General features: G+C 43.6%; 1 protein-coding gene across 1 annotated transcript; it reads right to left on the reverse strand.

The window, feature by feature from the left end:
• Positions 1–361: 361 nt before the first annotated feature.
• On the reverse strand, positions 362–13,214 carry CHRNA6 (cholinergic receptor nicotinic alpha 6 subunit). The gene is made up of 6 exons (XM_068424027.1): positions 12,906–13,214; positions 10,372–10,511; positions 8,487–8,531; positions 7,229–7,338; positions 6,123–7,110; positions 362–484 (listed from the first exon to the last, which is right to left on the reverse strand). The coding sequence occupies exons 1-6, from the start codon at positions 12,982–12,984 to the stop codon at positions 362–364; spliced, it is 1,485 nt and encodes a 494-aa protein (XP_068280128.1). The 5' UTR covers positions 12,985–13,214.
• Positions 13,215–14,019: the final 805 nt, after the last annotated feature.

Consider the following 14,019-nt stretch of genomic DNA (forward strand, 5'->3'; position numbering starts at 1 on the left):
CAGGTAGCGTCCTCTTTGGGAAATGCACTCAGAATTGCTTGAACTGTCCTAATAGCCCCCTGTACCAAAACCAAAGGAAAAGCTCATTAACTTCAATCTGCTTCTGTGATCCCCAGTGCAATTGTTATTGCTGATCTCACTGAGGGAAAGACAGGCAGGCACTCTAAAAATTCCAGGCATTCTACCGTAGAAAGACCACATGCTCATCTCCCATTTTCAGTCCTCTCCTTTTCCTTTCCTCTGTGGCTGGATGCTGGGAGGCGATAAGCAGAGGGGTTATGTAAGAGGAGAGAAACAGAGGCGACAGTTCCTAACTGAAAATGAAACAAGAACAAAAGTGGACAAAAAGCAGTGGGCCAAGTTATGTATCTGCTATTAGCGGCTGGATAAAGAGCCCTGCAGTCCCAAACACACAAAGGATTATAAATACCCAGAGAAATACTCTGTCTATCACCATAGCTACGTATTTCCAATCATCTTCCACCTGCAAGAGAAAAAAAAAAGGATAAACTACATGTAATGTAACATGCAATTGTGAGTTGACATTCTGTAGTAGAAATGTCCCTTGTGCTTTTGCATGTGAGGCAGAACATATATGCAGCCAATAATGCTGCTTGTCATGCTTATAGTTGCAGCAATTTTCAAGTGGCTTTAGAGTGAGCTGATTTTCTAATAGTATTTATCACTTTTGGCTGGGAACATTCAACACTGTCCTAGTCTGCTGAATTTTTCTAAATATTCAAGTCTGTTGGCAAGCTATGTCCGTGATGCTGACACTAACAAATAGGACCTGATCATGTGGTGGGTGCAGAGTGGGGTGGCTTAACAGCAGGCAGAATCACCATAGCTGCACATCACTAGACCCTGTCTAAGGATTTATCCTGACAGTTCACACAAGAGACAGTTTGCTATTCTGGCCTGATTTGCCACACTGTCACTCCAATCAAGCCCCATTGATTTCAGCAAACTGGATAGCTGGACACATGGACTATAGCAAAGTAAGGGCCCTGACTGAGCAAACCACAGTGTCATGTGTGAACCAGGCCAGAGTGAATTTTTTTATGTCTGAGAGATACACCTTAGAACCACATTCAATGAAGCTGCTGTCCTTTAAACTGTACCTACATGGTTACATGCTACGTGGTAATGGATGGCTATGTCCTGTTCAGGAAAGACAGGCCGCTAAGGAGAGGTGGTGGAGTTGCTCTTTATGTGAGTGAGCAGCTAGAATGTATTGAGTTCTGTCCAGAGGCGGATCAGGAGCGAGTTGAGAGTTTGTGGGTGCGAATTAAGGGGCAGGCTGGCAGGGGTGATACTGTTGTGGGTGTCTATTACAGGCCACCGGATCAGGATGAGGAGTGTGATGAGGCCTTCTACAGGCAGCTGAGAGCAGTCTCGCAATTACAGGGCCTGGTTGTCATGGGGGATTTCAACTACCCTGATATTTGCTGGGAGGCCTACTCAGCCAGCCATCCCCAGTCCAGGAGGTTCCTCCAGTGGGTTGATGATAACTTTCTGATGCAAATGGTGGATGAGCCAACTAGGAGAAGAGCGCTGCTGGATCTGATCCTCACTAACAAGGAGGGTCTGGTTGAAGAGGTGAAGGTTGAGGGCAGCCTTGGTTGTAGTGACCATGAGATGGTAGAGTTCAGGATCTCATGTGGCAGGAACAGAATAGCTAGCAGAATCACAACCCTGAACTTCAGGAGGGCCAACTTTGGCCTTTTCAAGCAATTGCTAGGGGAAATCCCATGGGACAGGGTACTAGAAGGTAAGGGGGCCCAAGATAGTTGGTTAGCATTCAAGGACTGCTTCTTCCGAGCTCAAGATCAGAGCATCCCAACAGGTAGGAAGTCAAGGAAGGGTACCAGGAGACCTGCATGGTTGAACAGGGAACTGCTGGGCAAACTCAAGTGGAAGAAGAGGGTGTACAGATCATGGAAGGAGGGGCTGGCCACTTGGGAGGAATATAAGTCTGTTGTCAGAGGATGTAGGGAGGCAACTAGGAAAGTTAAGGCCTCCTTGGAATTAAACCTTGCAAGAGAGGTCAAGGACAACAGAAAGGGCTTCTTCAAATACATTGCAGGTAAAGCCAACACTAGAGGCAATGTAGGCCCACTGATGAATGAGGTGGGGGTCCTGGAGACAGAGGATAAAAAGAAGGCGGAGTTACTGAATGCCTTCTTTGCCTCTGTCTATACTGTTGGAGGCTGTCCTGAGGAGCCCCGGACCCCTGAGGCCTCAGAAGAAGTCAGGATAGAGGAGGAATCTGTCTTGGTTGATGAGGGCTGGGTCAGGGACCAATTAAGCAACCTGGACGTCCATAAATCCATGGGCCCTGATGGGATGCACCCGCGGGTGCTGAGGGAGCTGGCGGAAGTCATTGCTAGGCCACTCTCCATCATCTTTGCTAAGTCGTGGGCAACGGGAGAGGTGCCTGAGGACTGGAGGAAAGCGAATGTCACTCCAGTCTTCAAAAAGGGCAAGAAGGAGGACCCGGGTAACTATAGACCGGTCAGCCTCACCTCCATCCCCGGAAAGGTGATGGAGCAACTTGTTCTTGGTGCTGTCTCTAGGCACATCAAGGATAGGGGGATCATTAGGGGCACTCAGCATGGCTTCACCAACGGGAAGTCTTGCTCAACCAACTTGATAGCCTTTTATGAGGATGTTACCCGGTGGATAGATGATGGTAAAGCTGTGGATGTGGTCTATCTCGATTTCAGTAAAGCGTTTGACACGGTCTCCCACAGCATCCTCGCAGCTAAACTGGGGAAGTGTGGTCTGGATGATCGGGTAGTGAGGTGGATTGTGAACTGGCTGAAGGAAAGAAGCCAGAGAGTAGTGGTCAGCGGGACAGAGTCCAGTTGGAGGTCTGTGTCTAGCAGAGTTCCGCAAGGGTCGGTTCTGGGACCAGTTCTATTCAATATATTCATTAATGACTTGGATGAGGGATTAGAGTGCGCTGTCAGCAAGTTCGCTGATGACACAAAACTGGGAGGAGTGGCTGAGATGCCGGAAGGCTGCGCAGCCATTCAGAGAGACCTGGACAGGCTGGAGAGTTGGGCGGGGAGAAATTTAATGAAATATAACAAGGGCAAGTGTAGAGTCCTGCATCTGGGCAAGAACAACCCCATGTACCAGTACAAGTTGGGGACAGAGCTGTTGGAGAGCAGCGTAGGGGAAAGGGACCTGGGGGTCCTAGTGGACAACAGAATGACCATGAGCCAGCAGTGTGCCCTTGTGGCCAAGAAGGCCAATGGCATCCTGGGGTGTATTAGAAGGGGTGTGGTCAGCAGGTCGAGAGAGGTTCTCCTCCCCCTCTACTCTGCCCTGGTGAGGCCGCATCTGGAGTGTTGTGTCCAGTTCTGGGCCCCTCAGTTCAAGAAGGACAGGGAACTGCTAGAGAGAGTCCAGCGCAGAGCCACGAAGATGATTAAGGGAGTGGAACATCTCCTTATGAGGAGAGGCTGAGGGAGCTGGGTCTCTTTAGCTTGGAGAAGAGGAGACTGAGGGGTGACCTCATTAATGTTTATAAATATGTAAAGGGCAAGTGTCAAGAGGATGGAGCCAGGCTCTTCTCAGTGACATCCCTTGACAGGACTAGGGGCAATGGGTGCAAGCTGGAACACAGGAGGTTCCACTTAAATTTGAGGAAAAACTTCTTTACTGTAAGGGTGACTGAACACTGGAACAGGCTGCCCAGAGAGGTTGTGGAGTCTCCTTCTCTGGAGACATTCAAAAACCGCCTGGACGCGTTCCTGTGTGATATGGTCTAGGCAATCCTGCCCCGGCAGGGGGATTGGACTAGATGATCTTTCGAGGTCCCTTCCAATCCCTAACATTCTGTGATTCTGTGATACATACAAGGACCACTGCATCAGAACACTGACTCGTACAAAACTAGTGTGTGGTTAAGAGCTCTCTCCTGAGAGATCTTCCACTTGTTTTCCCAGTTTCTTGATGTTTTTCTCCAAGAGGCTTGTGAAAGACGATGCAGCAAGAACTCCAGATGCTGTAAATGTTGCCACAATTTTTAAAGGGCTTTTATTTATACAGGACTAGTGCATGATATCACCCATACGGTTTTGTATGTCTGGCTGAAGCAGAAGCAGCCTGCAGAATCATTTCCTCAGTGCTTGCCTGAGAACAAACCCCCTTTTTCCCCTAAAGAGAGGATTTTTCCCAAATGAAAAATCCTGCTTCCCATTCCTATTATGTTTTGAAAGGTAAGATACAGAGCTGATGACACAACACCAGACTAAGGATACAATTTCATGTGGCAGGAGAGATCTGTGAAATGCAAATCAGCGAAACTGGCAATGGGAGACTTATCATGAACTGTATAGGGCTGGAACTAGATGACCTTTAAGGCCCCTTCCAACCCAAACCATTCTATGATTCTATGATAATCAAGGTGGCATGTTATTCAGACTGCTTCATGGAAAGCCTCTTCTTTTTTGTTGTGCATCAGAGAAATCAGCTGAACATGGTACATGTGTATGTTTTATGCAGCTGGAGTGGCAGTGAGAGCAGGGCTAAAATGTTGGGATCAAGCAAAACTTCAAGATCATAGGTACTAAGCAAGGTTCAGCTCAATCTCCATCCTCCTCTGTGCTGATAGATTCCTGTCTTTTGCTGTGGGCTGGCATGTATTACTCATCCTACGAATTCAGTCACCAGGCCTTAACTGTAGCCCTTTATTCAGAAAGTTATGGACTTTGTTTTCAGATAAAACTTCTTCTGCAGGACATAAAAAGGGGGAAAAAAAGTAATTTTTGGCTTGCACAGAAGTTGCGTGAATTTGTGCTGATTTCAACAAAATATTCTGATAGAAATAATACCTGTCAATATTTCCCTCACAAAGTATTTGTGTTTTTCAATTCAAATACAGGAGTATTTAATTTTGAAATGGATTTTGCCATCATAGAGCATCTAAAAAACTTCAAAACCAAAAGAAAACATGAGATGACAGATCAAAGATAAATGTTCCATTAGCTTCTAAACACTTTTTTAAAACATCTTGAAGCGTCAGAGAATTCCTATTCCATGTGAGCCCTGGGTGTGGGGGGATGTCAGATAATCTTTCTTGGGAGCTGCTTTTAGTTGCTTGTGTTTACACCTGAGGACGTGGCCCCAGAATTCTCTAAATTCCAACGTGCACCATTTTCTATGACAGCAACAGCAGTTGGGATGGAAGATTTATAAGCTCACACAAGCAAATCGGTTAGTTCAAATGCCACGTATAATTTTTAAACCCTTCTCTCTTTTTTAATCTGTCTTTATTCATCTGTTGTCTGTTTTTATTCAGCTGTCTTCCCCCAAAACTCAACTTTTATTTCAATGTATGTTTGTCATGGCTGAAAATACTGTGTTGCTGAAGCCACAATTAGTCAAATCACTGTAAAAAATCAGAACACACCAGACTGAAACAAAGTACAGACAACAGCATTCTGAAAGGAACATCTTTACCAGATTTATCACTGGCTGAGAATAGCTCTTCTCCAGATCAACTACTGTGCTGCTAGACAAGGCCTGTTCTTTAAAAAGCAGTTCCCAAATTTGTGTGTTCCATGACTAACACAGAAAAGCACCCTGCTTGGCAAATAGCATGCTTAGTATTGAGATGTCACTGCTTACCAGGGCTGAGCAGTTGGTGAGCAGTGGAAGAGGGTTGCTTCTGAGGACCTACAGAAGTAGGGTTGGAAGAGACCTTGAAAGGTCCCATCTAGTCTATCCCCTGCCCCATGGCAGGATCAACTCTGCCTGAACCACCACTGATCAAAGTTCATTCCTCATGGCCGCAACAGGCTGATGCTTCTTTTCCTTTGAAGGGTGAGCCTCATGTCTAATCTAAACCTGTCTTGCTGCTTAAATTATCCACTGGGGATAGACAAAGAACAGATAAGATCAGTTTCCTTGTTCCACCCCCAATGGATGATTTATCTCCTCCCTTTCTGTAAGAAACTTTGACCCACTCACAGGCCTCAAAATTTTCTCCGCTAGACCAAACAACTCCAGTTCCTCTGGGCTGTCCTCCTAGATCATGTTTTCACTTGCTGTTCTCTTGTACAGTGCTGGAAGTGTGTTCCCATGCCCAGCTGAGTGGTTACCTCCCTTACCTCTTTGGTTTCATTTTGAGCCCGCATATTCTCTGCGATGAACTGAACACTGCTAATGACATCCTTCACTTCTGGGGAGTACTCCATGTGCTCTGCCATCCATTTCAGTGACTGATGGGTCAGTCGTCTTCTTTTGGTTGTAGTGAGTTCAGTTGCCTTATCACAGTGACTGCACTGCTGCTCCTTGTGTAATTTGGTATCTTTGTGTTTGCTGTGCTTTGACTTGCTTGATGTATTGGCTGATCCTTTCTTGTTTTTTCTCAAGATGTTTTTTTTCTGCCGTTCAAGTGGCCTCTGCATCAACAGGACTCTGGGGAGCAGGCTAAGAAAGACGGTTTTTACCCATTTGGGCATTGTGTGTGTGGTTGGAGTCCTGTAATGTATATTCAGGACAAACACTGTGATGACAATTGACAGAGTCACAAATATCATAGTGAAGAGTAAATATTCACCTACAAGGGGAATTACTAAGGAGGTAGATGGGATTGTTTCTGTGATCACCAGTAAAAATACAGTCAAAGAAAGCAGCACAGAGATGCAAAGAGTCACTTTCTCACCACAGTCAGATGGCAAGTAAAAAACTAACACAGTCAGGAATGAGATGAAGAGACACGGAATGATCAGGTTTATGGTGTAAAACATTGGCAACCTTCGAATATAAAAGGAATACGTTATGTCTGTGTAGATCTCTTCACAGCAGTTATATTTGATGTCATGTTTGTAGCCAGAAGCATCAACTATTTCCCATTCACTATTTTCCCAAAAGTCATTCATATCTACTTTGGACCCAATGACCAGAAGATCAATTTTGGCTTTGTCATAGGTCCACGAGCCAAATTTCAGTGAACAGTTCTGATGATCAAATGGGAAAAAGGTAATATCCATAGGACAGGAGCTCTTAAAAATAGCTGGTGGGGTCCAGGTGATCATTCCATCATAGCGAAGCAGGGCTTTGGTCTTGCCCTCAACTTGAAAATCTCCCACAGCACTAGAAAGACAAATGAGGCAAAAAAAATAAAATTACCATGGAAGTAAAACATCTTTCATGGACACTGCGAGAGTATGCTTTTGAGAGAAAGGGTAAAATGGAAAAGTGTTCATCATACTTATTATATAAGACAATATCTGGTTTCCAAATTTTATCTGCTGGTACCCGAACAAATTCAATGCCATCATATTCTCTAGGATCCCACCGCAATTTGTAGTCATTCCAAATCTGAAAGAAGAACAGGCAAGAATTTTAAAAACTTGTATTATCAGCAAATATCTGCTTCTCAGATCTTCCTGTAAAATGACAGGCTATGAGAAAGCCTGAAAGTGCAGCACGTGTAGAAGGGGACAATGGTATGAAAGACGCCAAGGCCATGATCTCGAGAAACACTGGACATACATGAATATTGCTCACACTGATTTGCTACTCCCTCCTTTGTGGGGGGATGGGATGTTAATTGTTATCCATTGCTGACGTGCTGAGATGTCTCCTCTGTCTTGCTACACCAGTACAGACCCTTACCTGTGCAAGGTTACCTCCCCACTGCAGATAGAAAATACAGGCCTTGCTGCTGCTGCCATGAGAGTGCACCCAGCACGCTAAAGGCAGCCAGCATCAAAGGAGACCAGCACCCTAATGAGAAAGGAGGTACGTATGCACACCAACGGGCAGTTGCTGCCCGGGACATTATTGGTTCTACAGGAGTACCAAATTGGCAAGTCAGGGGCAGTGAGGGATGCCCAGCAGCTCTCTTGCATTGGTCTAGTGCCCTGTCATGGGGCCATGCTCCATGGTCTCACAGCTTACCCTGAAGATCCTTATCATAAGTACAGTTAACTTTCACAGAAAGCTTTGTGTGGACACAATCAGTGCCTGAAGGAAACTGGTTTTGGTGGAAGCTGGCTTGTTTTTCTCAGCAGTTCAGGTCCTCTAAGGATCTTTGTCTATGTATAGATGCTAAAACCATCAGGAAAAATGGAGTCACGTTCATTTTGCTAATAAACGTTTTGGTTGGAATCTTCAATATGGGATGACCTAGGACAGCAGAGCTGCATATTTAAACACTCTTTAATGGGTACATCCAGCTAGATTTACCAGATAAACCAATGACCATGAAGTTGGAGGAGAGTATACCACACAGGAAAGATGGGAGATGTAACTTCTTGGAAATAAGAATAAAGAAATTAATTGGAAATAAGAATAAAGAAATTAATTTTTCAAATGTGGCTTTGGTTAAGTGAACTTCTCCTTATTGGTATCTTTAAAATCCTTGTTACAAAATAAGCACCTATTCTATAAATGTAGCTTACAAGGTAACACACATTTCATCATATCAGCGCAAAATGCATGAGAAAGGCAATGCGGTCACTTACGTGTCTTAGCCACAAATTTGTTTCCATAATCTGATTGACTTCATCCTAGAAAGAAACACAAGCATGCACATCTTCACTCCATAAATCAGTTACAGTATCCTGAGGTGGCCACAAATCTATTGTGATAAAAATGGAAACTAGAATTCCACGTTAAGTGATACCGGGGGAGCTTACAAATTGTGCAGTCATGTGCAGCTCAGCTGAAAAATTTTTAAAGCTCTGATGAAAAATTATGCCGCACAAATATCAGACATATAAAGAGCTGCACTGTTGTGCCAGGGGCCTGAGTACCTGGAGAACACAAAACTTAAAATTGCTCTGACCAGTACCAGAGGAATAAGGTTCCGCTGGTGGCTATGTGTTTTCTTGGATTCAGCATTAAAAAAAGCTCTCTTTACACAGTACAGTACTGGTCAAGGTTCAAGGAAAATGGCATCTGTACCACAACGTTCTCGCATTTCTGTGCAAACCTGAGCATTTCTGAGCAAATGCACTAAACCAGCACTAAATTAGGTCACTATTGTACTGAGACCTTCTTTTTACAGTCAATTATTGTTATTGCCAATCAGTGATGAATCAGGAAAGTGCTGCAAGAGACAGAAAAATAAGAGGTTGGATCCTGTTCTACTGAGCCTTCAGCCTAAAAGTATTTGGAAAGACTCATATGACATATATTTATGCATGCAGGCTGACATTCACAATGAAAATATCTGCAAGAATATTGCTTTGGGTAGTTCTTAGTTTTTAAGCATATGGACTCAAAAAATTAAGATATTTACACACCAAAGGTAGAAAATGTTGTAGATTAATTTTCAACATTGTGTACTGAAGATTAAGCACAAAGATAATTTTGAAAGGCCTGAAGGGTTCCTGTCTATGGGTTAAACTATCTAAGTTCTTGTAAAAATCATGACTCTTTCTTGAGAAAATCCAACTGATTCACTTATGTTCCTTTTTTTCTCCAAAGACAGCACTGGGAGCCAGGGGCTGCAATGTGAGACAGAACTGCTGAAACCTGCCAAGATACCTGTAACATGGAAACAAAATACTTAGGCAATGGAACTCCAAAAGGTGACAACTGCCTTCACCATGAGGGTTTACAATGCCTTCATTTATACTCTAAGACAACTCAGCTCCCTGGCGTCTGCTGAATGTTGCTCCTCCCTGTTTGCCTGTCACTTCATTACGGACTCAGCTAGGTACCTCAGAATCAAAACTCAGCCTCCGTTCTGTGGATAATTTGCTTCACAGAGCAGAATTCAGCAAGGGTTAAGGTCAGGTTTTACTTCTTCCACAGCCCATCTGCCCTGCCCACCGGGTCTGCCACCTCAGACACACTCACCCTTGTGTACAGTGCACCCCAGAACACACAGCGTTCATCCCCAGCTCCACGCTTTAAAACACTGCTCTGCAAGCTGCGTGTCTCTTATGTTATTTTGAAACAAACAACTGAAAAAGCATGCAAAAAAAAAAAAATTTCTCTCTCAGTACCATTGGGAAATGACAACACTGGCCCCACAGGAGAACTAGGCCACATGCTACACAAGGTGGACACAAGCAGGTGTCTCTGGAGTGGGCTAGCCCTGTGGAGAGGAGACTTGAACATCTGGTACTGCTGCTCTGGTTACCCGAGGCTGCTGCCTGGAGTTGAGGGATTTGACGCTACAAAATAAGCAAATGAATCTGTATAGTTTGAACCGCTTGTTTGAGCAACTGGAGCGACTCGGCTGACAGAAAGAACAGCAAAGGTCTCAGCTTGTACACATATGCACACATGACAATGTTAGCTATGAGAGCTGTAGGTTCAGCCATCACAATTACATCTGCTGCTTTAGCCATTTGCAACCATCCCCAAATCTCAGCAGCATTTTGTGATGAGTCTTACCACATTTGTAAGCTGGGTAATGGCTACTTCAAAATACACTGTGACAGGATCAGACACATTTTCCACTGGCCTGATGAACTGGTTGTACTGGGAGAAGAGTTTGTGAAATAACCGTTCCTCTGATTCACAGGCTGTGGTATCTGTGTTGGTAAAGATAAAGAAGAGCTGTGTCAGAGGTAAGGAAGAGGGAAAGAAGGTGCTGGATAACATACTAGTCCATGCTATATTTCTGAATCTTGTGCTTGCGACCATGTATCAAGACACAGGAGCACAGAGAGAAGAGGGCTGCCAGCATGCTGCCATTTGAAAGCATTCTCCTGCAGGACATTGCCCACTGCTCCCTGTATCCTTAAAGTGTAAGGCAGTGGCCTGAACAGAAATGTCTCCTAAGCTGGATCTAGCCCATGGGCCTCCATTTGGCCCACCTTGATATCAGACCAAAGTAGAATAAGGTGGCGTGAAGCAGAAAAAGTATAAATGTGGTGGATTTCATCTTTGGGACTTTTGATGGTAAAACTGAGAGTTTATGAAAAGGATAGCTACTGACTCAGATATTAAAAGCTTGAGGCTGCAACTACTGGATAAAAATCTACGTCAGGCATTCTGATTAGGTTATTATAATGATGCCTCCTAGTCTTAAAAACTATGACTACATTTTATCTTCATGTTTGCTGTTTCAGCTCTTCAGAAAGCACAGTTTTTGCTCTGAAGGAAGCTCATTTGTTAAGTTCTATGAGAAAAAAAAGTGGAAACATTAGAATTTCTTATAGAATAGCATGCACCTTTGTAATACAGAGCCATTCTCTGGGAACAGTCAGATCACAGCTGTAACCCTCAGTCAATGCAGGACAGACCGGATGGCTTAGCAGGAATAAGGTACATGACAGGCACTGAACTGACTCACTACAGAGCCAAGAAGAATGTTCTTAATCTGTTACATACAGCCCAAACCTGAAATAGTTATTTTCACAGTGCTAAAGGCTACAGACTTTGATTTCAAAAGGAAAGATTAAATCATGTGGACTCTGGTGACATCAGCTCAGAAAAATACTTTTCTTGAATGACTTTGCTATTTCAATGCACTACTATAATTCAGCACATAAATTCAAAGTACTTTATAAGAAAAAGATTTAGAACTTGCTCCTCATATTGAGCACAGCTGTGTTATCAAAGCTGTATGATGATGCCAAAGATACTACTGATACAACTGAGGAAAAATTAGTTTTTCAGATACATGGTTGTAAGTTTTTGTGTTAGTCCCAGACTGCAGTAGAACACATCAGGAAAGCTATCATGATAAGCCTTTATGACTGCAAAAATCTTAAAGAAGGGGTTTGTGTCAGGCAGTGTGGTCTCTGGCACAGTATAGGACATAAATTTGCATTTATATTTCCTTCAATGAACACAAGGGCCTGTGGTTGCACAGATGTCCTACATGGAGATGCTTAGTCTCAGCACACAGCACTGTTTTCATGCTTAGGCCATTCTTCCCCCATTTTTGAAAAAAATGACATTTCTGCCTCTAAGGTGAAACAAAGCATGCTCATATTCAGGGGATTATCACAATTAAAAGCTGAAATGTTGGTTATGGGTGACTTACATGTATGGAAGGAAAATTCTAGTAAAGCTTCCATGACTTGATGTTTTGTTTTATCCTTTTAGCAGCATTCAGAGAAGATACATGAATGTCAGCAATGTTTGGGTGTTTGTATATCATGCATTGTGCCATTCAAAAAGGAAATTGCAATTTCCTTTTCAGATTTCCTCCTCATCATCCATCTCACTCTGACTAGAAGTACCCTACTGTGGGAACATGAGTTTCTTAGCAAAGTCTCCTAACTAAAGCCAGTGAGTCTAAAATCATGTTTCATTTGAAATTTTCCTACTGGCTTGTTAACAGACACATGCTTTAAAATAAAGTAACAGAAACACACAAGTATTTAGGCCTTTCATTTTTATACTTCAGTTACAGATTCTTATCCCATTGGTGACACTTTAAGACAATGCCTTATGCCTTGCTAACACAAGCAACTGTAATTCATACGTGTCTTGGTCATCAGAAGAAATGAGACTTTCAAAAAAGATGTAGTGACTTAAAAGCAGAAATCCTGCTGAACCTCAGTGAGTTGTGCATGGAGATCACTCCAGCATATTTAACCGCAGATCACAAACAACAGTGAACAAAAATATATTGAGTTCTTGCTTTTGAAGGTGTGAGTACCGAACATGCACAACTTTAGCCTGCATTATTTAAGCAATTGCAAAATACAAGCACCAAGTGAAAATTACTAGAACTACTCTTTCATTTTCATTCTTTGCTAGAAACAGATCCTCAATTAGTTACCAAACCCAAATGAAGAGTTTTATGTGTGAAAACCAGTATTGCTTTAGCTCTCTTAAAATACTGTTGAAATGTTACAGATTTCAGGTTAGGAATAGCTGGCAGAAGCTTTACATTGAATTCATTCCAAGAAAACAGAAGCAGAGACAGTGACCAGAAAATATTTTAGAGACTAGTATCAAAGAGAGCCTACCTTTAATCAAGGATGTGAACACGAATGCCCACACACAGAAAGCAGGGTAACACCAACATAGCCACCTCTCAGGATGCATTGCTAGCAGCAGAATAGAGCTTCCTTTTGAAAAGGAGGTTTGGGGAAAGAAACAGAAGGCAAGTAGACATGCAAGCCCCCTGGACGGTAAGTAGGCGGTACAAAGACGGATTTCAGTTTTGCAGCAAACTCTGCAGTCTGCTGAGCAGAGCAAAGCCCTGCAGAGTTACTTCCACTATCACCAGGCGAGGAGAGCTTATGCTGTGCAGGGAAAAGGGAGCCGGGCAGCATCCTATCAGGTGACTTTTCACATTTCCAGTCACCCGCACCCTTGCCTCTAGGGGGAATGTATAAGAGTGCAGTAGAGAGAGGGAAGGCAAGGCACAGGGCGGCCAGTAGAGAGAGGGAAGGCAAGGCACAGGGTGGCCAGCATGGAGCAAGGGGGCTGCATTCAGTCAGCCCTCCACCCACTGTTTACAGAACACTCATCCAAAAGCAGCTGCTTTAGCAATTGCCTGGTGCTCACCTGAGTGAGTCCATCAGAAAATGCAGAGATTAAACAACTTCAGCTTCTTGCCTGAGGACTAATTCTGCAGCAGGAGGAATGGATGCTACATGGTTTTAACACCTCTACCAGAAACCATTCAAACCTTGAAACAAGCACAGCATCATGTGATAGAATTGCTTGACAGTATTCTGAGTGAATAAACGTAAGGCAAGTAGATTGATTATTGCCATCTGACAGGAACAACTAAGTGTGCTAAGCTCTTTCCTGACAGGTAAGTCAGCTCACAACATCAATTCTTCTATCTTTTTTTTTTGTGTGTGTGTGTGCAGTGATTCCTGTGCCAGTATCCTGCTAGTGTGGAAATGGAGCAGTAGAATAAAGGAAAAACATCAGGTGCTGTTACAGAAGTACCTAACAGGCCAAGTTCACCGGGACAGAGTGTTACGCTTAATCACAGAAGTTAAAAAACTGGAGATCCCGATCCTGTAGAGATTAATGTGTGTTCACTCCTCAAGCGTTCAGTATGCATGTCCTTGCAACAGGAATGCCTGAAAAGAATCTGTAGGCAAAGGGTATGAGAAACAGAGG

The sequence above is a fragment of the Nyctibius grandis genome, chromosome Z (assembly GCF_013368605.1).
Source record: "Nyctibius grandis isolate bNycGra1 chromosome Z, bNycGra1.pri, whole genome shotgun sequence".
Lineage (NCBI taxonomy): Eukaryota > Metazoa > Chordata > Aves > Nyctibiiformes > Nyctibiidae > Nyctibius > Nyctibius grandis.

What these genes read in the sequence shown, in the direction of transcription:
- CHRNA6 (XM_068424027.1), bottom strand. Translation starts at nt 12,984, where the DNA reads ATGCATCCTGAGAGGTGGCTATGTTGGTGTTACCCTGCTTTCTGTGTG. An exon ending in GTTCACATCCTTGATTAAAG is followed by an intron (nt 10,512 to 12,905) that starts GTAGGCTCTCTT and finishes TTACCAACACAG; the next exon opens with ATACCACAGCCTGTGAATCA. An exon ending in CAAATTTGTGGCTAAGACAC is followed by an intron (nt 7,339 to 8,486) that starts GTAAGTGACCGC and finishes TTCTTCTTTCAG; the next exon opens with ATTTGGAATGACTACAAATT.